The 21733-nt window shown below is 39.7% G+C and overlaps 5 protein-coding genes across 5 annotated transcripts; 2 read left to right on the plus strand and 3 right to left on the minus strand.

The window, feature by feature from the left end:
- Positions 1-880: 880 nt before the first annotated feature.
- On the minus strand, positions 881-3543 carry LOC119557033 (vitellogenin-3). Its single transcript, XM_037869579.1, has 3 exons — positions 3280-3543; positions 2433-2815; positions 881-1719 (listed from the first exon to the last, which is right to left on the minus strand). The coding sequence occupies exons 1-3, from the start codon at positions 3482-3484 to the stop codon at positions 1045-1047; spliced, it is 1263 nt and encodes a 420-aa protein (XP_037725507.1). The 5' UTR covers positions 3485-3543; the 3' UTR covers positions 881-1044.
- Positions 3544-4463: 920 nt separating this feature from the next.
- Positions 4464-5928, minus strand: LOC119558408 (probable RNA 3'-terminal phosphate cyclase-like protein). The gene is made up of 3 exons (XM_037871940.1): positions 5013-5928; positions 4780-4933; positions 4464-4712 (listed from the first exon to the last, which is right to left on the minus strand). Exons 1-3 carry the CDS (start codon positions 5823-5825, stop codon positions 4528-4530), a joined length of 1152 nt encoding a protein of 383 aa, XP_037727868.1. The 5' UTR covers positions 5826-5928; the 3' UTR covers positions 4464-4527.
- A 118-nt stretch (positions 5929-6046) lies between these two features.
- LOC119558410 (gametocyte-specific factor 1 homolog) lies at positions 6047-7740 on the plus strand. The gene is made up of 2 exons (XM_037871942.1): positions 6047-6330; positions 6396-7740. Exons 1-2 carry the CDS (start codon positions 6130-6132, stop codon positions 6660-6662), a joined length of 468 nt encoding a protein of 155 aa, XP_037727870.1. The 5' UTR covers positions 6047-6129; the 3' UTR covers positions 6663-7740.
- A 207-nt stretch (positions 7741-7947) lies between these two features.
- On the plus strand, positions 7948-19015 carry LOC119558407 (programmed cell death protein 4). The gene is made up of 4 exons (XM_037871939.1): positions 7948-8507; positions 11588-13011; positions 13589-13728; positions 18007-19015. The coding sequence occupies exons 2-4, from the start codon at positions 11686-11688 to the stop codon at positions 18077-18079; spliced, it is 1539 nt and encodes a 512-aa protein (XP_037727867.1). The 5' UTR covers positions 7948-8507; positions 11588-11685; the 3' UTR covers positions 18080-19015.
- Positions 19016-19234: 219 nt separating this feature from the next.
- On the minus strand, positions 19235-21217 carry LOC119558409 (mediator of RNA polymerase II transcription subunit 20). Its single transcript, XM_037871941.1, has 2 exons — positions 20804-21217; positions 19235-20022 (listed from the first exon to the last, which is right to left on the minus strand). Exons 1-2 carry the CDS (start codon positions 21215-21217, stop codon positions 19678-19680), a joined length of 759 nt encoding a protein of 252 aa, XP_037727869.1. The 3' UTR covers positions 19235-19677.
- Positions 21218-21733: the final 516 nt, after the last annotated feature.

The following is a 21733-nucleotide window of genomic DNA, read 5'->3' on the forward strand; positions in this document are numbered from 1 at the left end:
ACACTTATAAGTGTGTATATCCTTCTCTTTTTACCACTTAGAGCATCAGGAGTTATTTTTTAAAAGGTCAAACTTTTTTGATCTTTGTACAGGATACTTGAATGTTATTATTTGTGATTGCAGAACGGGAACCCGTATCTGCACTTCCAGATTCCATAACTTGAGATATTGGATCCCGATTTAGACGTGGGATACCTCTATCAGTTTGTGTTTAAGTTCTCTAGTAATCTACATTCAAATATTTTGTTTCAAAGAGAGTCAAAATTTTGACCCAATTTCATGATCGATTTTTGGTTTGGATATATGTACCAATGGCTTGCAGAATGGTGACCTAAAACTGCACTTCAAGATTCCATAACTTGAGTTATTGGACTCCGATTTTGAAGTGGGATACCTCTATGAATTTGTGGTTGAGCTCGCTAATAATTTACATTGAAATATTTTGACCCATTTTCATGTTAGATTTTTCCCTGTTTCCAAAGGTTTTCAGAATGGTGACCCAAAACTGAACTTCAAGGTTCCATAACTTGAGTTATTGGACTCCGATTTTGAAGTGGGATACCTCTATGAATTCGTGGTTGAATTCTTTAATAATCTACATTCAAATATTACGTTTTAAAGAGGGTGAAAATTTTAACCCATTTTCATGTTCGAATTTTCCGTATTCCCAGTGGTTTTCAGAATGGTGACCCAAAACTGCACTTCTTTATTCCATAACTTGAGTTATTGGACTCCGATTTTGAAGTGGGATATCTCTATGAATTTGTGGTTGAATTCTCTAATAATATACATTCAAATATTACATTTTAAAGAGGGTCAAAATTGTAACCCATTTTCAAGTTCCATTTTTCCGTAATAGGTAACTCCAAAGGTAAAAAACTTGTTATTCGAAAATTTGCAGCTTTTATTTTTATGGAATTTTTTAGGTTTTTTTCTTTTTTTCGGTTGCTTAATGGATTTTTCAAACTAGCCTACGAGTTGCGGGTTCTCTGAGTATCAGATAGTGCGTGGCGATCGAACCGCATGGTATGCATGGGTAAGACCCTAGTTCTGGGCCTGGTGGACGCCGTGGTAGGCGGTCTGCTTGTGGGCGGGGCTGCGCTGGCCGAAGGGGCTCTTGGGGTTGACCTCCAGGATGTAGTCGCCGCGCAGATCAAAGTCGGTCTGCAGACCCATGTAGGCGCGCTTGCCGAAGCCATCCTGCTCCTTGTACTGCTTCAGGGAGTTGGCCGGAACGGCGGGGAAGTTGCGCTCGCTGCCGGGACGCACGGACTCGGCAAAGTAGCGGGTGGCACGGGCCACCGCCTCGATCACATTCTCGGCGCCGGGAACACCGACGGAGGGTCCATTGGGATAGAAGTCCACATCACCGGTACGGATGGGGGTGCCCATGGCGTAGGTGGAGGTGTGGATGGCATCAACGAAGTCGGCATCGCCGCGGGACAGACCGCCGAGGGTCTGGGGACGCTTGGACAGCACCTTGGCGGGATCCAGACCGGTGATGCGGCGCAGCTTGTGTCCGGTTTGGGCGGTGAACTTGTTGCCGGCAGCTCCAGCCACATGGGCGCTGATTCCCTGGCCGATCAGGTGGATGATCTCCTGGGCCACTCCCTTGTTGGTCAGCTCGATGAGGGTCTGGCCGATCATGGCGCCGGTGTTCTGCACATCCAGCATCGCGTAGCGCTTGAAGTTGGTCAGGGTGGAGCCGAGGTCGATGATCTGTAAGGGAGATTAATCAAATATTATAGTAAGTTATAATAGAAAATTGTATACTGTGTGTGTGTTGGCAGAGCGGCGGCAGAGAAAATGGTTAGCCCTTGGGCTGCTCTGCTTCTGCTGGCTACCATTATGCTAGGTCTGCCGCAACACGTACAGTGTTAAACAGTATACCATTACTTATGATCAGAAAGTATGTTTTTCTTTAAAAGGGGGTCCTTAAACCGAAATCCGATTGGGTTTCAGATTATCTGTTATAAAAAATCTAAAAATATTGAAAAGAGGACTGAAATCACTAGCAACAGGTTGCTGAGGATAGACGGGGATTTTTTAAGACTGTATAATATGTTCCATGCAAAAAATTTTGGAAACGCCGCAAACTAATGATGATAAGGGTAATAGCTTTTTCCTCAAAAAGGAGGTTTTCAAATTGATATACATTGGATTTCAGACTAAATATATATCTGTTATATGAAATAAAAAAAATAAAATGAAGACTGAGATTACTAGCAAATAGTAGCTTGTGATAGAAATGTGAATTTTTTATAAGACGGAAATTTTAAAGTTCCTAAAATAAGTGTTATGAACAATATGTCAGGAATGCCACAGAAATCTCCAGAGCTTTGAAACCTCCAAAAATTACTGATTAATGATCATAGGGGAGAATTAATCTTTCTTTAAAAAAGGTCATATTATAAGTAAACCGCTCTACTCACGATCAAATCGCCGCTGGCGGTCTTGGCGGATTTCCACTGGTCGGCGGTCTCCTCGCTGCTGGTGTAGTCGTAGTCGCTGCTCTTCAGCTGCTGCTGCTGCTCCTGGGCGTTCTTCTGCTGCTGCTGGAGGTTGTACCTCTGGACGTAGGCCTGGACCAGCTTGCGCATGGCCTTCTTCTGGGCGGGGCTGTTCTGGGGCAGGCCGGTCAGGACGATGGTGACCTCATCCTCGCCGAAACCGGGTTGGGCCTTGGCGGTCTCCACGTAGTTGTTCAGCTTGCAGTCGACCTTCTGGCCGTTGGGCTTGACGATCCACACGGGCACGTTGCTGGGGCTGGGCACAAAGCTGGGGGTCAGATCGTTCTTGATCTGGCCAACGTGGTCTGGGAATTCGAAAGAAATTCAAATGTAATTAGAAAACATCTATATATTTGAAACCATAAAAAAGAAGAATATATTTTAGAGCCAAAAACTTTTCGTAGCATACTTTTATACACCTTTTTAACCATTAGAGCTTTGAATCCACTGTAAACATATGTAATTTAAAACATATGGAGATTTGAAACCTCAAAAAAAAATTCTCAAAAAATTCATATTTTAAGTGAAAGAATTTTTCGTAGCATACTTTTAGACACCTTTTAACCATTAAAGCTGCGAAACCACTGTATTAAACATTTTAAACATACATATGTATTTTAAAACTTCTAGAGATTTGAAAAAATTACAAAAAAAGTGATATTTTAAGTGGAAGAATTTTTCGTAGCATACTTTTAGACACTTTTTTAAACCATGAGTGGCTTAAAACCACTTGTAACCCCTGTGATTTTTTCCCTTTCTTTCTACTCACAGATCTGCTCCATCAGATGGGCTCCCTGCTCCAGGGGCTGGTTCTCCAGACGCTCCCAGGTGATGTCGTTGAGGGAGGGAACGCTCTCCAATTCGGAGGCGGTCAGCCACTTGGTGGGCTTCAGCTGCGAGTTGGAGCCATCCTTGGAGGCATGGGCCGCCACCAGGAGGCAAGTGGCCAGCAGGCACAGGCGCAGACTCATCATTGTCGGGGCAACCGGAATTCGATCAGATCAGGCCAAACGTTGAACGACGTTTGATGACTACTTCCAGACCGTCCCGTGGCTTATATAGCTCCCATTCCCCATAGCTGTGCGAACCATTTTCTGCTGACCAAGAGAAGTCAGTCAAGTCTAGTTTTTTTCCACCCGGAATTTAAGTGCAAGTCAAGGGAAATTTGCTAAAACCGATTTATTTCGCATGTGTTTGCCAACAGTTCTGTTATCACTGAAAGGTTTTTGAACCTCTCTACACACTAGCAAAAAAATTTGTAAAGATAGTTCATTCATAAATTGTCAAATTGATATGCAATCCATTGCTTACAAACTCTATATCGTAGTAGTTAAAATATATATCATCATCATATATTACCTTTTTTTATATTTTCAATACAAACTTGGGTCAATTAAAATTTTTTACTCTGCACACAGTTTGTAATCTAGCCTGATTGATTAAGTCACTTGTGCAGATCCCTTGATTAGACTTGAACTGGCAACAAACTTGCAACACCTGCGTCAAATGAGAGACGTAACCCGGCATTGACCTCCAGCGAGATTGGAACCCAGCCAAATTCTATTCAATGGCCAGCCAGCTGAATAGAGATGTGCATATTAAAATTGCATGCAATTGCTACTGCAATTTTGTATACAAGTATAGAAAATTTGATGGCATAATAAATCTTACAGCCAAAATCAGGTTGGTTTTTATGATGTTGGACGTTAACTATAAATATACTTTTGGAAAGGTAAATATAATAAGTTTGTGTTTAGCTCAACAAAAATGCTTCAGCTGAAGCTGCATAAAAAAGGCATATTAAATGTTTACCATAGGTGAGATTTATAAAGAAAAAAGGGAAATAAATAAATTAAGTAAACAGAAAGTTACAAAAAATACTAATTGGGACAGTTTTACACTTAATTTACAATCTTTTACGTCGTAACCCAGTTGAAAAAACCTCTACACACATTTAACGTTTTCATTTGTCATAAAAAATACATTTATTCCTAAAAGTTGCAGCCAAAAGAACAGTTTATGTAACCCGCTTATTGATGTTCGTGTAGCCAATGCCGACACAAGCCATAAGGACCTTCTGGGCACCTCGCACATCCCCCGCTTCGTCCTCATCCTCCGCCTCGGGATTCTCTAACTTAAAGGTGATTGAGAAGAAGTCGCGCAGGTGTTGCAGAAAGTAAACCGTGTAAGTTGAAAGAGCACCTAAATATGGATAAATAAAATCCAAATTAGCTGATGATGTTGAATAGTTTTGTTCTTAAGTCCATACCCGTGAGGAATTTGGAGACGTGCTTTTGTCCCAGGGCTATGTAGAGTGCTGCCAGCCATTGGTAGCTGGAATCCACGCAGCCACCGCGATAAATCTCGTCCAGCAGACGCATGGCCACCTCCTTGCCCAGATCCTCGGGTATAGAAGGTGTGTCCTTTGGGAATAAATGAAATGGTTATGATTTTGCTACATTAGTTTCCATAAAAGGCTGTTGGGAAACTGCCGAAACTCACCGACTCCTCCCTTGTGTTCGAGCTGCAATCGGCGGCGAAGCACACGCCGTCCGTGGTCTCCGCAATCAGGCAGATGCCGTATCCCGGTGAATTACCCGACATCTTGCCCTTGTTCTGATCCGTGTAGATATAGACGTCCGGCAGGAATTTGAGCATACAACCCTTGGCAGCCTCCACGGTGCGGTTGGCCAGGGCGGGCGAGACTTTGCAGGCATAAACGGTGCCCCGTATGCGTTTGACCATGCCCTGCGATTGGAACTGGATGGCTCGCAGGCTCTTGCGCACCGGACAGCGAAACAAGATCTCGCCGCCGCCCAGGGGAGCGACTCCCCGGCGAATGACCTTCAGTTCCAGGCCCTCGTCGACCAGAAGGAATCGTTTGAGCAGCGACAAGGCGGCACCCTTGATGTGGTCCACCGATGGCGAATCCTTGCTGTTGGTCACGCCGCGCAGGGTGCAGTTAAGCGAATTCTTGCAGAACGGACCCAGAGCAATCAGGGCATCCAAGTAATAGCCAATACCACGCTGCACACAGCAATCATGATGAATCTGTCCGCCGTGCAGTAATCCCGGCGTGAACATGACACTCGTGCCGGCGGGATTCAACTCGATCTTGGTGCCGTTGGTCATCTTGTCCAGCAGCCGGATCAAATTTATCTCGTATTCCCGCATACCGGGCTGCATCTCGTCCTCCGAACGGATTAGGGTGATCTTCACCGGTTTGCCGGACAGGCAGGAGAGGATTAGCCGCTGCTTGAGGAAGTTGCTGCCGCGGTAAATCAGGCAATTGCCCTCCTGGGCAACGGGCGGCATCTTGGAGTTGCTAAATGCTCCAAATATTTAGAAAATTACACAAAAACCTCGCTGCACGTGTAAACAACGGCAATCGGCGGGCTATCGCTTATCGATATGCGAAAACTATCTGGCAACGCCGTATAGGGCTGTCGAGTGCTGCGAAATTGTAAAATACCAAAAAAGTTGGTATAATTGGTATATAGATTAGTTACTAAATGACCCTGACAATCTTGGTTATTCCAAGCGCCACAATTTAGTTTCCAAATAGCGTTGGATCGGAAAAGATTTTCTTAAAGAATCAACAACGATATAAGTGGTGAAAATGGTTGAAGACAAAGCCTATTATGCTGTGAGCGGTCCCAATTTCGAGGAGTACATCGTGTGCCCGTACGATAGCGTTCATCGTATACTACCGCTCCGTTTGACCTATCACTTGGTCCGATGCGCCAAGAACTATCCATCCTCCAAGATGGTTCGCTGCCCCTTTAATACAACCCATATGCACTCGGTGGCCAACATGCAGGTGGGTCTGGGTCGTCAAAACAAGGGTAATACTTATGTATTATATTAACTTGCCCCGATTTGCAGAAACATGTCTTGGAGTGCCCCAATCGATCGACTCTCGAGCGCTACAAGATGCCGGATGTGTTGCCCCCAGTGGAGCCACGAGCCTGTGAGTTCACGCTTGAATCCACCGAGGATTGGGACGCCGAACCGCCAGTCAAGACCTATAACCCCAGGAAGTATTGCGAGCGGGAACTCATCATCCGTAATCCCCAAGGAAAACAGCCGGCCGCTCGTCGCGAATTCCGCGAACGCGAACGCAGGCGATTCTTGGAAAAAAATAAGTTTTAGAACCCAATACATTCGATTAACACGTATTTCTATATATTTAACCCCCTAACATGTAGCCATCGGTTTAAGTTTTTCATATGTAATTTGATACATTTCCAGGAAGGAGTGCCGATTCGTCGGTTTTTTCTTTTTCGCTTTGGTCAGCGAATTTTTCAATTATCATTTTTTTCTTGTAGAACCGCTATATCAAGAATTCCAAGAAACGGTACAAAACACATATTTTTCATAACAATTAAGCTTAGCACAAGTATAGATCACATATTAAAGTATTGGTTAAAAGTCAACATTGTGAAACGGTATATCAGAAAATGCTTAGATTTTAATTTAGTTTTTCTTACTTCCATTGTTTGCCTTTGCTGTTACTTGGAAAGGAACCGCTATATCGCGGTGTTGCCACTCTGTTGTGCGATAGTTTTTTGCCTTATAATTTTTACTAGAAACAGAAATATAAAGGAAAGTTTAGATTAATTTCACTTACAATTGCGCCACACAGATTAGAACTATTAAAATAAATGTTAATTCAAATTAATTACACTTCAAATTGCGTTACACACATCATAACTATTAAGAGAAATGTTAATTAAAATGAATTACATTAACAATTGCGTTACACAAATTAGAACTATTAAACAATTGTTTTCAAATTCATTTGAACTTAAAATGTAATGTAGAACTTTCGAATCGATGACCATTGCAGCAGCTAATACTCTACATTTCATTTGTTGTTATATTGTAAACACGTTTTACGTATGTATTACGGTTTAGCTTTAAAATATAATTGCAATCTAATGTAATACCAATGGGTACAGATTATGATCACTGATTAAATTTATTAAAAGCAGAAGAACAAATATTGGTGCCTCTGATGCCTCTGCCTGGTGATTCCCAAAATAAATTTAGATTTCTTAAATGTTTGCTTAGCTGAGTTATAATAGAGAAACATTTGAATGATCATTATCCGTTTTCAGTTTTGAAACTGTTTGAAAAATACGCGCCATTAAGTGGCAAAAGTCTGGCAACCCCAAAACATTAATTTAGTTATATTATAAATGATTTAAAAAACGGTTACGATAAACAAATGTCAAATAATGTAAGCATTTTATTGTGTGTACTGTTTTTGAGCTAAAAAGATTAAAATATCCAGCTAAAAGTGAGCTGGAAATATGAGAGCACTGCACTTCCAGTGAATACGAGATGGCTTCTCTTCTCTTCCCACGAACCGGGGGAGTAACTCTCGTCGAGCTCGCTCACCAAACAGCTATAAAAGCGCGCGCCGCGTTGCTCTCGCGCTCAGTCAAAGTGTTGTTGTGCGGCGTTACCATTCTGATCAGAATTCAGCGGTTCTTCAATCCTTTTTGTTCCAAAATACAAAAAAAAAATTAAAGTTCAAAAAATCAGCTCAGCAGTAATAACAACAAAAGCGAGGCGAAGGAAAGGAGCATTGCAGGCGATAGCAACAACAAAGATTTGTAGCAACAGCTCCCCAACACACACACAACAACTGAAAGGTTGTGGGTGTGCGAGCGAGTGTGTGTGCGTGTGTGAAGGAGCCTTTTTTTTCTGTGAGCCACAAGAGATTTTAGTGCATTTTCTGCCCCCCACGCCAATAGGAGAAAGAGAGAGGAAAAGGAGCCCACGAAAAAGGCTACACAAGCAACAACACTATTAAACAGGCTCCTCTCCTCAGCGCTTAAAAGCAGCGCAGTCGACGTCGACTGCAGTGGGCCAACGTTGCAGTCGCCTCGTTTGTTGTTGTTGTTGTTGTTCTGCTGCAACAGCATCAGAGAGAGAGGGAGAGCGATAGAGCAAGACAGCGACTTCGGGAGAGACCGAAAGAGCACTTAGGTAAGTGTCAAAAAAAAAATGAAAAAAATAAATTAAAAGAAACGATCTTGACGAAGAACGATTAAAAGTAAATGCGAAAAAAACTGCCGGCGAATGCGAACACAAAAGCAAAAAACATACAAAACAAAAATACAGTCGCGGTCACAAAATAATTCCGAAAAGATAAATACATATGTATGCTTAAAAAGTGTTAATATTTAAATGTTTTGATAAGCGCTGTTTGCTCCAAAACTGGGAAAACTGGGCATTTTGGTGTACGTGAGAAATTCGACCGGCACGCACGCACGCACCCGAAAATTCGAGAAAAACAAAAACGAGGAAAGCCGAAATCGAAAACAGCTGCCCGCTGGGGGGTGGGGGGTGAATTTGTTTTCTTTTTCGGCCCGCCGAACTTGTTTCTTACGAACTTATTGTTGTTTTATTTTCGGCGTCTCGAGGTTTATTTGCATTCTCCGCCACTTTATGCCCATGTCATCCGATTTTATTTTTCCATCAATAAGAATGTTTTTGTAAAGCCAACTCACAGTGGTGGTTGAAATTATAGTGCTTAAAACCCCTATATACATATTTGTGTATTTTAAAAAGTCCTTATCCAAACTTCTTACAAAAGAAGCAGTCAACGCAAAAAGTTTATGACAATCTGAATAATCATCAAATGTTTGTACTTATATTTGTTTTAAGGGTTTTGTCACAGGAACCCAGGTTCTTGAAACAATTATAAACGAATTCCGATTCCTCTTGTTACTTAATGGTAAACAATTGTCAAGTTCAGTTTTACTTTTACAGATATAAACAAATTCATATGGCTCCATTTCTTTTCAAAAGTATTTAATAGAGGGTAAAGAAATTATAGATCAATTTTTATTAATTTTTAAAATTTACCAAAATGTGAGCCTAATATCTTGACCTTTTCTGTTACAAAGCAGCATACAATGTTGCGACAGATTCTGCTTCTTGTTCTTTTTATTGGGCATTGCTGGCTTTTTGCGAAATTTTTGCGACGCAATTTCGAGAGCGTCATTTTTATGCTTTTCCCCCCACTCCGCTTTCGCCCAGCTCCTCTCTTCCTTTCTACCCACCCTTCTACCTTTTCCTGATTTCGGGGTTAAAAAATAATTTCGGACACGCATCAACAAAGAGCAAAGGAGGAAAAGAGATGAAAGCAGCAGAGCAAGAGCAGCCGAAAAATGTTTATTTTGTTTTTGTTGTTATCAGAAAAAAGGGGCACAACAAGTGCGAAAGGAGAAGAGGCTGAAGAAGAGAAGAGAAGAAGGAAGGAGACGGCAATAAAAACATAGAAATTCGTAAGGCGCACTAAATTTTCAAGGTTAAACCGGGCAAAACAAACATAAAACCGGTTACAGCATATGTATTTGTGGCCATATACATATTTACAGAGGGGGCAGTACATAAGAATCAGCGGTTAAAGAAGAGGAGAAAGCCAAAGCGGCGCAATACAAAACACACACGCATACAGAATCAAACGCAACCAAACAACATACATATGTATGTACATATGTACATATGCGGCTTTTTTTGCACATTACCTTTGCCTTTATTCTTATTATGCTTCACATGGGTATGATACGATATGATATATGTACAATATGTACATATGTATGTATGACATTTTACAACCGAAAATTGTGATAATTACTCAAAGAACTAAATTACATACATATGTACATATGTATGTATTTGTATTCAATTTAAAAAAAAAAACCCATTTTCAGTTTAGAATTGTCAGCTAAAGTTATTCAAAAGTTTAAATTTTAAAAATTATTATTCTGTTATTATTTACTGTGCTATGTTAATTATTAAGTTATTTTAGGACTCTATGTACAGGTTATTTCTAAAAACTAAAAAATAAGCGAGTACAAAAACAAAAGCAGCTGGCAAAATAGGAATTTATGTAAAACAACACACATACATACAAGCAAAAGGAACTCTCAATTCAGAGTTTGTGGGAGAGAGATGGCTAATATGTTTGTGGGGGTTGCAAAGCTTTAACGGTATCAAAATTATGTAGTCTCTTTGGTTCTGATGTTGTTGTTGTTGCGTGACCTTGAATTTTGACTACAGGGGAGTTTCGATACATGTCCCTATTGCTATCTCAGTCCCACCCACGTCCATTGACAAATATTTGCAATTTCCAAGACGCAGTACCGTTAAGTACAGATACGGTCAAAATGTTAAGGCCAATTATACGAATATATCGTATTTCTTATTAAATGTCAACAGATAACTGCATTTTTCTCAATGAATTTGTAAGTTTAATTTTACTATCGTTAATTGATCTTTAAAAATAACCCTAAAAATGGTATTTATCTCGAAGGTGAAAGTTTATTAAAAGAATGATCTTGTTAAGATATTACTTTGCATTATAGTTGATATATTTATCAATTAATTGAGTGAACATAACAGAAATTACGTGCAGGGCAATAAGCTTATTTTTAGCCAGGCAGAAAAGAATCTGAATAGCAAAAAAATAGCAATAAGAACTTGAAAAGAAGGGGTTTCTAGTGGGGGGTATTGTCGGCTATCTACGTGCCAGACATCATGTGTATTTGTTTTAGTGCCACAAATTCCACATACACAACGCACAATAACAAACAAGACCCTCAAAAGCATTCTGGCTTTAAGGCGAGACATGTAAATTAAACCGCCCCAAACAAATGAAGGCGAATCCTCGGAAAATTACCACATACATATGAACCACCCCTATATCGTCTTGTTTTCTTTAAGTTTTCCTAAGAGTCAAGTTCGATAATTGTACCGAAAACTATACCTTCAACAGATTATATTTTGCATCAGCAAATTTATGTGAATATGTACTTGGTTGCATGGGTGTTACATGGATAATAAGTGGAAAAGTACTGGGATATTTTAAATACATATATCTTATGATTGGTTCGTTGGTTTAATGGTATGGTGTCAAAGATTTAAAAGGTATTTCTTTTCTATATCGTCTGTCTACCGAGATATACACAGTTTCCATAATATACATAATATCCCTTATTTACTTTCACTCCAAGCTAACTAGACGATTTTCCCCTCTACCTGTTGCCATTTATTTATAGAAAAAAAGGACGCACCTGGTGCCACAGTACAAAACCCAATCCTCGCTGTGCATTCCAAGGGGAAATCGAGGGACGTACATCGTCGTACTTTCGTCAATATGGAAGTGGAATCGCATCACAAACGCGCCACCAACGGCGGCGGACGTCACTCCACCCCACCGGCGGAATCCGATTCCAAGGAGAGTTCCGTGGAGCGGGAGCTGAACGGCGAGATCCAGGCGGTGGAGCTAAACGGGAGTGGAGGAGGTGGTGGCCACCACTCGAACGGGCATATCAAGAAGCCGCTGCCCGTGGAGGATGGCCGGATTAAGCGTAAGGCCAAGCGGCTCATCCAAAGACAGAATAGTGGTTCCGGCGGCAGTCCCAATCAAACCAATGGCAATGGATCTGCTGCCGGTGGTGGAGGAGGAGGAGCCAATGCATTGCCCCTAGCAGTCAACGGCATTTTGCCCTCGCCCGGTGGCTATGTGGTGCCCCATCGTCGTTGGAAGAATAGCCGGCGCTCGAGGAATCTCAATCGCGGCCGGGGTCTGCCCAAGAAGGGCGGTGCCGGTGGCAAGGGCGTCTGGGGTTTGCCCGGTTCGGAGGCTCTGGCCGAGGTCTATGAGGACGAGAATGATCCCAACTATGACAGTGAGTGCAACGATCGGAATGTGGAGCTGCGCGAGGTGATCACGGAGATCACACCGGAGGAGTTCTTCAAACTGGCCGAACCCATTGTCCTGGAGTACTACGAGCATGGGGATCCGCACGAGGTGGCCCTCAGTTTCGATGAGATTCTGCAGGGTCCGTTGCGGGAGCACATCACCAGTATTCTCGTTGAGATCGCCATGGATCACAAGGACTCGCAGCGGGAGATGACCTCGGTGCTGATCTCCGATCTGTATGGGCGGGTCATCACCGGCAAGGATATCGAGAAGGGCTTCAACATGCTGTTGGCCAATCTGCCGGATCTCATTCTGGACACTCCAGAGGCGCCCATCATGCTGGGCAACTTTATGGCCCGCGCGGTGGCCGACGACTGCATTCCGCCCAAGTTTGTGGCCAAGGCGGAGGAGGAGCTGAGGCATCTGGAGCTGGGCGAGCATGCCGAACAGGCCCTCCGTCGTGCCGACTCGCTGATCCACAAGCAGGTGTGGGCCCATTTGGACAACGTGTGGGGCATGGGCGGTCCACTGCGTCCGGTGAAGACGATCACCAAGCAGATGGAGCTGCTGCTCAAGGAGTACATATCCTCCCGGGACGTGGCCGAGGCGCAGCGCTGTCTGCGTGCCCTCGAGGTGCCCCACTATCATCACGAGCTCGTCTACGAGGCCATCGTGATGACACTGGAGTCCCTCAGCCAGACCACCGAGGAGGCCATGTGCGAGCTGCTCAAGCAGCTAGATCTCACCTGCCTGGTGCTGCCCGCGGGCATGGAGCAGGTGGGTTTATTTCTACGTTTCATTGAAACCATTTTTTATCATGCAATTTATTCGTCATGTTGAACTAAATTTAGGTTTTGAACTCTAAACCTAAATGTTGTAATTATTTGAAATCTTAAAAGTTTAGGTAATACCCAAAATATTCTAATCCATAAGTTTCCTGCCTTTTTTACTAGGGTTTCTTTATCTAAGGCCCATTTTCTCGTCCGCTTGTTAAACTTAATGTAGGTTTTAAATTCTACATTTCCATAAGTTTTCTAGACTTAAAGCCAAGTTTCAGTTTATACCAATAATCACCTTATCCAGAAATTTCCTGTTTTTTTTTTACCAAGGGTTCTTACGCTAAGGCCCATTTTCTCGTCCGAATGTTAAACTAAGTGTAGGTTTTAAACTCTACATTTGCATACGTTTTCTAGATACATTTTCAAGATTAAAGGCCAAGTCTAAGTTTAACATACGATTAAATACGGTCATAAATGTTCTATAACAAATGTGGTTATACATTCATTTTAATTGTACAACTATAAGTAATACCCAATACCCTTCTAATCCCTTAATTTTCTGCTTTCTTCGCCAGGGTTTTATGCGCGTCTTCGATGACATGGCGGACATCGTTCTGGATGTGCCCCTGGCCTATATAATACTCGATCGTTTTGTTGAACGCTGCAATCGCGCCGGATTCCTTACCGACAAGATTATAAATAATGTGCCATCGCGGTAAGTTTATAATAGGTTTAAAGCCAATAGATATCTAACAAGGGGGTCAGTTTTATAAAGGTTATTTGAATATCCTAGAACAGAATCTAATCTAATTATATTTAAATCAAATAACTATAAAACTTAGTTTCCAATTATAATTATAGGTAGTTTTCCTATCATACGTTATTTAAACAAAATATATACAATGTTTGTTGCCTTATTAAGTATCAATTGATAAGGCAACAGAACCTCGAACGATGAGCCCACCTGTTTATAAAAATGCACAAACGTACCTAGCTGCAGTGAAGAAAATAAACTCAGTAATGAGAGCGAGACGTGTTTACGTAATCCTAGCAGCCATAAAGACAACACGCCCCCAAAGCGGTGCCCCCCATAAAGAAGGTCTATACATTGTTGTTTACAATTAGTTGTATACTCTCCATAGGAAACAGGGCCTATCGATCCGATCGTGGGCTATAAAGGGGTACTGGTTAATTGTTGATAAGAACTCGAAAGGCCGAGTTTGATAAGAAAATTAACTAAATGTCGATTATAATATGATTTTTTTCGTGATTATTCTATTCTTGGCGAAAGATATACATAGCTACGATTTATGAAGGCCGTGTTTTTGTTATAATTTTTGATTAATATTGCAAACTATAGAGGGAAAATAAATAGATCATGGTTGTAAAGTTTATAAGTTAATACTCGACCATGTGTTTTTTCTTGAATTGAAGGTCTTAAAGTTTTAATAGGTCTACTTTAATAAGACCTCTTACTGAAATATCAATTAAAATATTTATATTTATGGATTAATCTAGTATTACTATAGTTTTTACCGCTGCTGTTCTTAGATATGTATTTTTTGTACGTGCTTATTTTTTCATTTTTGCCGGCTTCGACTTGTTTATTATTCTCCTATTTTTTGTTTTTCTTCTTTTTTCGCTTTTGGCTCTGTTTCTTATGTATATAGACGGGTAGTACCTACATATAGACGTGTTTTGTTTGTGGCCCGAGTGTTTGTCTGACGGGTGTGCATATGTATGGATGTGTGGATATGTTTGTTTATGAAATTTCTATTGCGCAGTTTAGTTTCGCATTTTGGAATTAACTTGACGAACGCCGCGTCATCCGTTGAGGCAGTCGCAGATTGTTGTTTATTTCTTTTCTTGACGTTTCTTGCCGGTTTATCAGGTGCCGGCTAGTTATATTTATTTTTATACATATCGAGTTCTGGCCCCTCATTCTCGGCGATCAACTTCTCTATGTATTTTCCTACTTTCCGTTTCTTTTCAACGAGTCGATGGAAAATAATGGTTTTGTTGACCGGTTTTGGTTCTTAAGTTGGATACGAAGGGGTTTCTGATGTCTTAGAAGTATTAGCCAAGGATAAGCTGGGTTAAATATCTAAAGATACTTCATAAAACAGCTCAAGACTTTGGAAACAAAATAAGTTTGTCCTAAGCAAGTAACTAGTATTTGTGTATTAACATCCATAGATACTTATTAAAACCGCTCTAGACTTTGGAATAAAATCATCTTAGACCTACGTAACTTAGTACTTAATGTTTTTTTAGTCATATTATTTTAATGCATCAATAATTCATTTGTGTTATAAGGAAAGCTTAATATTATACAAATTTTATTGTTCTTGGGTTGTTGATCTATTTTGGTTGTGTAGATCCAAAGAATTCAATAAATACTTCCTCAGATGAATAGATATCAACCAAATACATTACTATTTCCTTTTTTTTTTAAATATAAATTACTATAAATTTAATAATTTAAGTAAGAAATAATAGAATATGTATTTATTTGTATTGAATATTTCATTTGTATTGCAATGACTGTAAAATTGCAATTATAAGGATGGTAAGGGTATGGATGTGTCGGCTTTCTTATCGATTTGTTTCTTGTTTGTGCAAAAGAAGTGGCGTTTATCGATAACCATGTGTGCGATGGCGAAGTGGGGGGGAATGTGGGCGGACGTCTCTTATCGATTGGCTGTGTTTATCGCGGCAAGCTTTGCATTGCTGAATTGTTATTATTATTTTTTGCTTTCATTAGTACAACTATTGTGGCCGTTTGTTGGTGCAACAACCTGCATGTGGCTCAAGATCGTCTTGGGGGTTGAGTTTGATTTGGTGGTTGTGCGGTGTTGTTGTTGTTGTTTGTGTTTGTTTTTGTTTGCTGGTGTTTGTGCGAAGGTAAACATGGCGGCCAAGTTGCTGTTATCGACCTGCTTGCCACTCCTACTTTAGTTGCAGTCGTTGTTGTTGTTGTAGTGTTGTTGTCTCTGCTACTATAACTGCATTTGCATTTGCAATTCGCCTTGACAGCGGCTATTGCACTTTGCCACTTTTAGCGCAACAGCAACAACAACAACACAGCGCGACAGCCACAAAGGCAACAACAACAACATGAACAAAAGCAACGACTGCAGCAGCCACACAAAAGCAACAACAGCATTCACTTTACTCCAGCACCAACAACAACAACAAGAAAACTATATGCAACGCCAACGCAACTACAACTACAGATGCAAAAAGAGCTTGCAAAAAAAAAAGTTTTCAAGCTGAACTCAATGCCAAGACACTCAGACATAACGGTTGATGAGGCGCAGTGTTGGCAAACAAGTTCAGCTTTTTTCTAGCCGTGATCTCTAGAGATGTTAGTACTCCAAAAGCAAAACCAAGCTAGTTTTATTTAGGCTATGTATATTTTTAAAGTATTATAAAAGAAATATTGGTATTATAAAAGGTCTCATTCACTTTCGCTTCATAAGTAAATCACTTCCCTCATTTTAATATGTACAAAAATATTTTAAATATGTATATGCATATATGAATATCGAGGGATCAAACTTAAAGGTTCAATTAAAAAACAAAATTGAGTAGTTAAAAACTGCAAAAAGAATGTGTATCGTTCAAAATAGCTTATTAACATTATAAATTAAAGTATACTGTTTCAAAAATGTTATCATTCTATTTATATATTGAAATATTTAAAATAAGTTAGTAAGGTATGCCGTTCTTTGGTAGATCTTGTTTTTTAAACTACAAACTAGCTAAACTTTCAGCACTGTCTTGCAGCTGGCTTCGCTGGGGGCTCCGCTCTGCTATGCTTTTTTTTACCTTTACTTTTTTTTTTTTAATTTTTGTTGTCTTGACTTGTGTGCTTGTGTGTGTGGTCGTCGTGCGCTTATCTTGCCGCAATTTTAGTTGATTCCTCTATATTTATACATTTATGTGTTCATTGGAGCATTTAGTCCCCCACTTGGTCACATATTTATAGAAGCAGCAATTTAAACTCCAGCTGGTTTTTGTTGTCATTTTTTGGATAGAATCCTTTGGTCAGTAGCTCTCCGCAAAAAATAAACTAGTTTTATTCCCCCCTCCCCCCCTCAATCGCATTCACCCGCTACTTTTGCACAGCTGTTGCAAGAAAAGAGAGCAAGAGAGAACCCCCAAAGACAGAGAGAGAGGGAGAGCGCGAAAAAGGGTCAACGGTGAATGAACTTTTGTGCAAATTGTTGTTGTTGTTGCCAAATTTGCGCCAAGCATTTTGCAACTTGTTTTTTGTTTTTTCCTCTTTGTTTCCTTGTTCTTTGTTTTTTTTTTTTTTTTTTTGCGGCAATGCATTGCATAATTGTATAATTACTAAGTGCGTACAGCAGAGCGAGAAAGAGAGATAATATTATGCAGTTGCATTTAAAATGCATTTATTTCTTTGTTACTCACTTACAGTTATCATACATACATATGTACATATGTATATGATTATACAAATTTGCATCGAGTTTTCTTTGGGATGAGTGATCTCAAGAAACAGTCATTTCTTAAAAACGATAATTTGAATACATTTTTCGAAAACATGATTCAAAATGATAAATACAAATTTTTAATTATCGTAAAATGTGGAATATTAATTGGAACATTATTTCTAAAAATGTTTAAAAAATATCGTTTTTAAGAAATGACTGTTTCTTGAGAGTATATTTACTTTTACAGAAATTTTATCGTTTTATATTTATAGATTTAAAAAAAATTATGAAAGTATAGCCTAGCCCTCTTCCTTTTAAGATCCAATTTTTCGTTTTATTAAGTTAAGTCTCTATACAAAGCCTTACATTAATCACTACGATTTTCTCATTCAAGGGTGCCCCTAGGGTTTAATATAACTAATTAAAGCGAGTTGATAGTAATTTCCGTAATGGGTTTACCAAGCTATTATTTTTACTTACCCCCTTCCCATCTTATTGATTAACCAATTTCTGATCAATTTGTATATTTGCAGCGGACGCAAGCGTTTTGTTTCTGAGGGCGATGGCGGTCATGTGAAGCCGGCTACCTTGCCCATACGCGATTAAATCGGGATTACGGGGCCCCCATATGCTACATATGCTTATATAACAACTCCACCCCAAGGACACCTAGAAGCAACAACAGAAAAACAAACAACAACTACAACAAGAAACACCAAATTACAAAAAGGAGAAAATCCACAGGCATGCAAAGAATTAACCCAATTGATAAGAAAAGACGAAATGGAGAATTTGTCGCAAATCTTGATCGAAAGAACCCTACCCTCAAAACCCAGAGAAACGGTCACACACACACAAAAAGAAAACAAACAAACAATCAATCGGAATTTGATCTCCGTTTAAACTAATATTCATAATTATAAAACCTACATAAACATAAAACCTACAACGTATATCTTATCTACATGTAAAACTAAAAACGTAAAGCGAAAAGTATATTTTAAAGATTTGTAAAAACGAGATGAGTGAAAAGATCACATACAAAGAAGAGAATCCAGCCAGAGGAATGGAGAAATGATGATACTAAGGAGCAACGATGCAGCATTTGTTGTGGGTTTTCTTTGGGCTAGGATATCGCATATGATAAAAGCTGGAACAGATCAACAGCGTACTTAGCACGCTGTCATTATGCCACTTAAAAGCAAAGCATATTACTTATACGAAACTGTTATACACACACTCGTACACCTCCCCTCCCTCCCCCCAAAATTGGTTGAAAATTATGTTTAACCAACCACACTGTTATACAGCCAAAACAGCACACAAATTCCATTGACTTGAAATTCAGCAAACCATTTTGATTATTTCCTAAGCGCGCATCGTCATGATTTCTTTCCTTAATTTTTTGTAACTGTGTGTGTCAGAAGACTAACATAATTAAGCTTAAAACTACTATTACGTACATTTACCAACGGATTCATCTTTTCCCGCTTGCTCTTTTTTTTGATTGAATAAACGTTGCATTTTATAAGATAAGCAAAAGACTTTTGTTTTTGCCCCACTTATATATTTTTAATTGTTTACACTTCATGAAGAAACAAAAATTCGACATATTCTTACACATACACCCACACATCTATATATAAAATATATATATCTACATATATATATAAACTATTGTGTTAAAAGCAGAAAATATACATAAAAAATAAAAATTTCAAACAAAAGTGCGTGTCTATTAATTCTTTTTGGTGGTATTCATTTACTTCTTGCTAAAATGCAAAGCAAATTTTCGTATTTTTATTTAGTTATACAGTTTCCTACATACATATACAATACTTAATATATCTTAAATGAAATCTCTAAGATGTTCCAAATATTTACGATGCAAAGAGGACCCTATAATTTTTAATTTAACGGATTGTTTCAGAAATCTCCAGATATTTAAAGCAAGTACGTATAACTTTGGATATGGTAAACCGGATAGTAGTGTGTAAAAGTTCTGTTATTTCTCAATGATTACCAGAATTAAATTTTGCTTTGCATACTGAAGGTTTCTGTAACACGTATCTATAATATTTATTATATTTGAAGACCTCACTCAATCGATTTAATTTAAAAACAAAAAAAAATGGGATTGCTTGATAATATCCATCTTAATCGGCTACTGGTCCATCCGGTGGCTCCAGCTTGACGTCGGCGGATCAGGGTCGATTCAGGCCCACCACCGAGGGCGCCATGTGCACGGGCGGACCCACTTGTGGGCCAACCGAACCACTGCCCATGCCGCCGAGCAGGGCCACGTGCTTCCGGTAGTTGGTGAACTGCTCCAGGTACTGCTTCACCGTGTCCACCGGCTCGTAGATGTCGTTGTGCTTCGCATGCAGCTGCTGCTGGCCCATCGCCGTCATTATGGTCTGCGGGGCAAAGTACGAGGGGAAGTCCTTGCTCACCCCAATGCCCAGGAATCCCTGCAGCACCTCGCGTATCATCTCCCAGCAGTAGGCCAGTATCACACACGACTTGTACTCGATCTCGATGAGGATACCCTGGAATTGAAGTTTCAAAATACATAAACAATTTGAGATATACGACATATTTTAACTTATCATCTAAGTTGTATGTATAGGCTGCGATGGAATGTCCACAACTTAAGAGGCCGGAAATAAGTTTCCAAAAACTATACTGAAAATGTAATATCGACCCCTTAATAACCTTTTCAAATATTTTATAATCCAATTTCAAATTGTATCTTAAGTGTAAGACAATTAATACCAAAACTTAGAAAAATTCTGGAATACGGTTCGTTTTTCGGTATTTATTTCAAGGCAATAGTTAAAGATTTAAAAAAAAGTCTTAATATAATATAAATATTTGTATTATATGATCTTTGCAATTTTTGTTAAACGTTTATCCTTCTGAAGAATTCACTGTCTAATTTTAATCATGTTTTAATGATCGCTCTATGCATATATTGAAACCTTTTAAAATAATAAAAACATTTGTATTATATGAGAGATATGAGATTAAATGTGATCTTTGAAATTTTTAAAAAATGTTTTTTCTCCTGAAGAATTCGCAGTCTTATTTTATTAATGTATTTATGATGGCTCTAAAAATTGAAACCTATGCCAGTGTGGTAAATATTAGTTCCACTTGCTTTGAAGTATTCTTGTCTATATCTTGTTACTTTTACAGTTCTCTAAATATTTATAAAATCAACAATTTCGAATTATAATAATTATTGTACCCATTCAGAACCTAATTAGTTTTGGAATGAACAGAAATGGATGTAAATCTAGATGAGTCCTTCAGGGTTTATACGCGTACCTTGAAGTGCTCCATCATGGTGACTGACCCCAGTTTGATGACGAAATCGCCGTACTCGAAACGGGCGCCCCGGGACTCGATTTTGGTCTGTTTCTTGGAGGTGAAGGTGTTGGTCATCTTGAGCATCAGCAGATCGAAGATGTTGTCGGCGACGAGGGCCACCTGCTTGCCGGTGCCGTTGTCGATGATGGAGAACGTGGAGGCGGGGTACTCCGAGTTGTGCAGGACGTGGACGGCGCGACTGGGTGCTCCATTGTGGGGCTGTGGCGTCGAGATGAAGGTTTCGCAGTCCACCAGAAATTGACCGGCATGTGTGGCGCCCAGGGCGAGCAGTCGCTTGCTCAGCTGGTCAACGATGTACGCCCCCGATTTGCCCTCGGGCAGGGGATAGGGTTGCAGAACAGTCACACCCATACTTTCAGCAATGTGTGGCGAGTGGAATAATAAATAAATAAATTATTAATCTGGTCTGGCTTCTTTTTGTTTATTTGCAAATTGTCAGTGTGACCGTGCGGCTCGTAGATACCACGAGTGTTGCCAGACCTTTGCAATGACTGTACCGTTTACTTTGACCAGAACTTTTTAAGAAATATTTAGGGTATTTTTAGTATTTAGTATTAATTTGTTATATTATTTATTTTGAAAGTAGTCCAACCCGAAATTGTGATCTGAATGTGAAGAACACATATACTTTTAAAATAGAACCACTTATATGTGCTTTATGTTTTACAAAATATTAACATAAACAATTAACATAATAAATAATTACAAGTAGTGGGTAAATAACCGTCTTTAGACACAAGTAATGAAGTTATCCGTGTGTAAACACTATTTTTGAGTAATCGGGTAATGTCAATTTCTCAATTTTATACCTTTCGATTTTAACATTTTGCTACAGTAATTAACTTGAGCTACCAGATCGTCGAACTT

The sequence above is a fragment of the Drosophila subpulchrella genome, chromosome X (genome assembly GCF_014743375.2).
Source record: "Drosophila subpulchrella strain 33 F10 #4 breed RU33 chromosome X, RU_Dsub_v1.1 Primary Assembly, whole genome shotgun sequence".
Taxonomy (NCBI): Eukaryota; Metazoa; Arthropoda; class Insecta; order Diptera; family Drosophilidae; genus Drosophila; species Drosophila subpulchrella.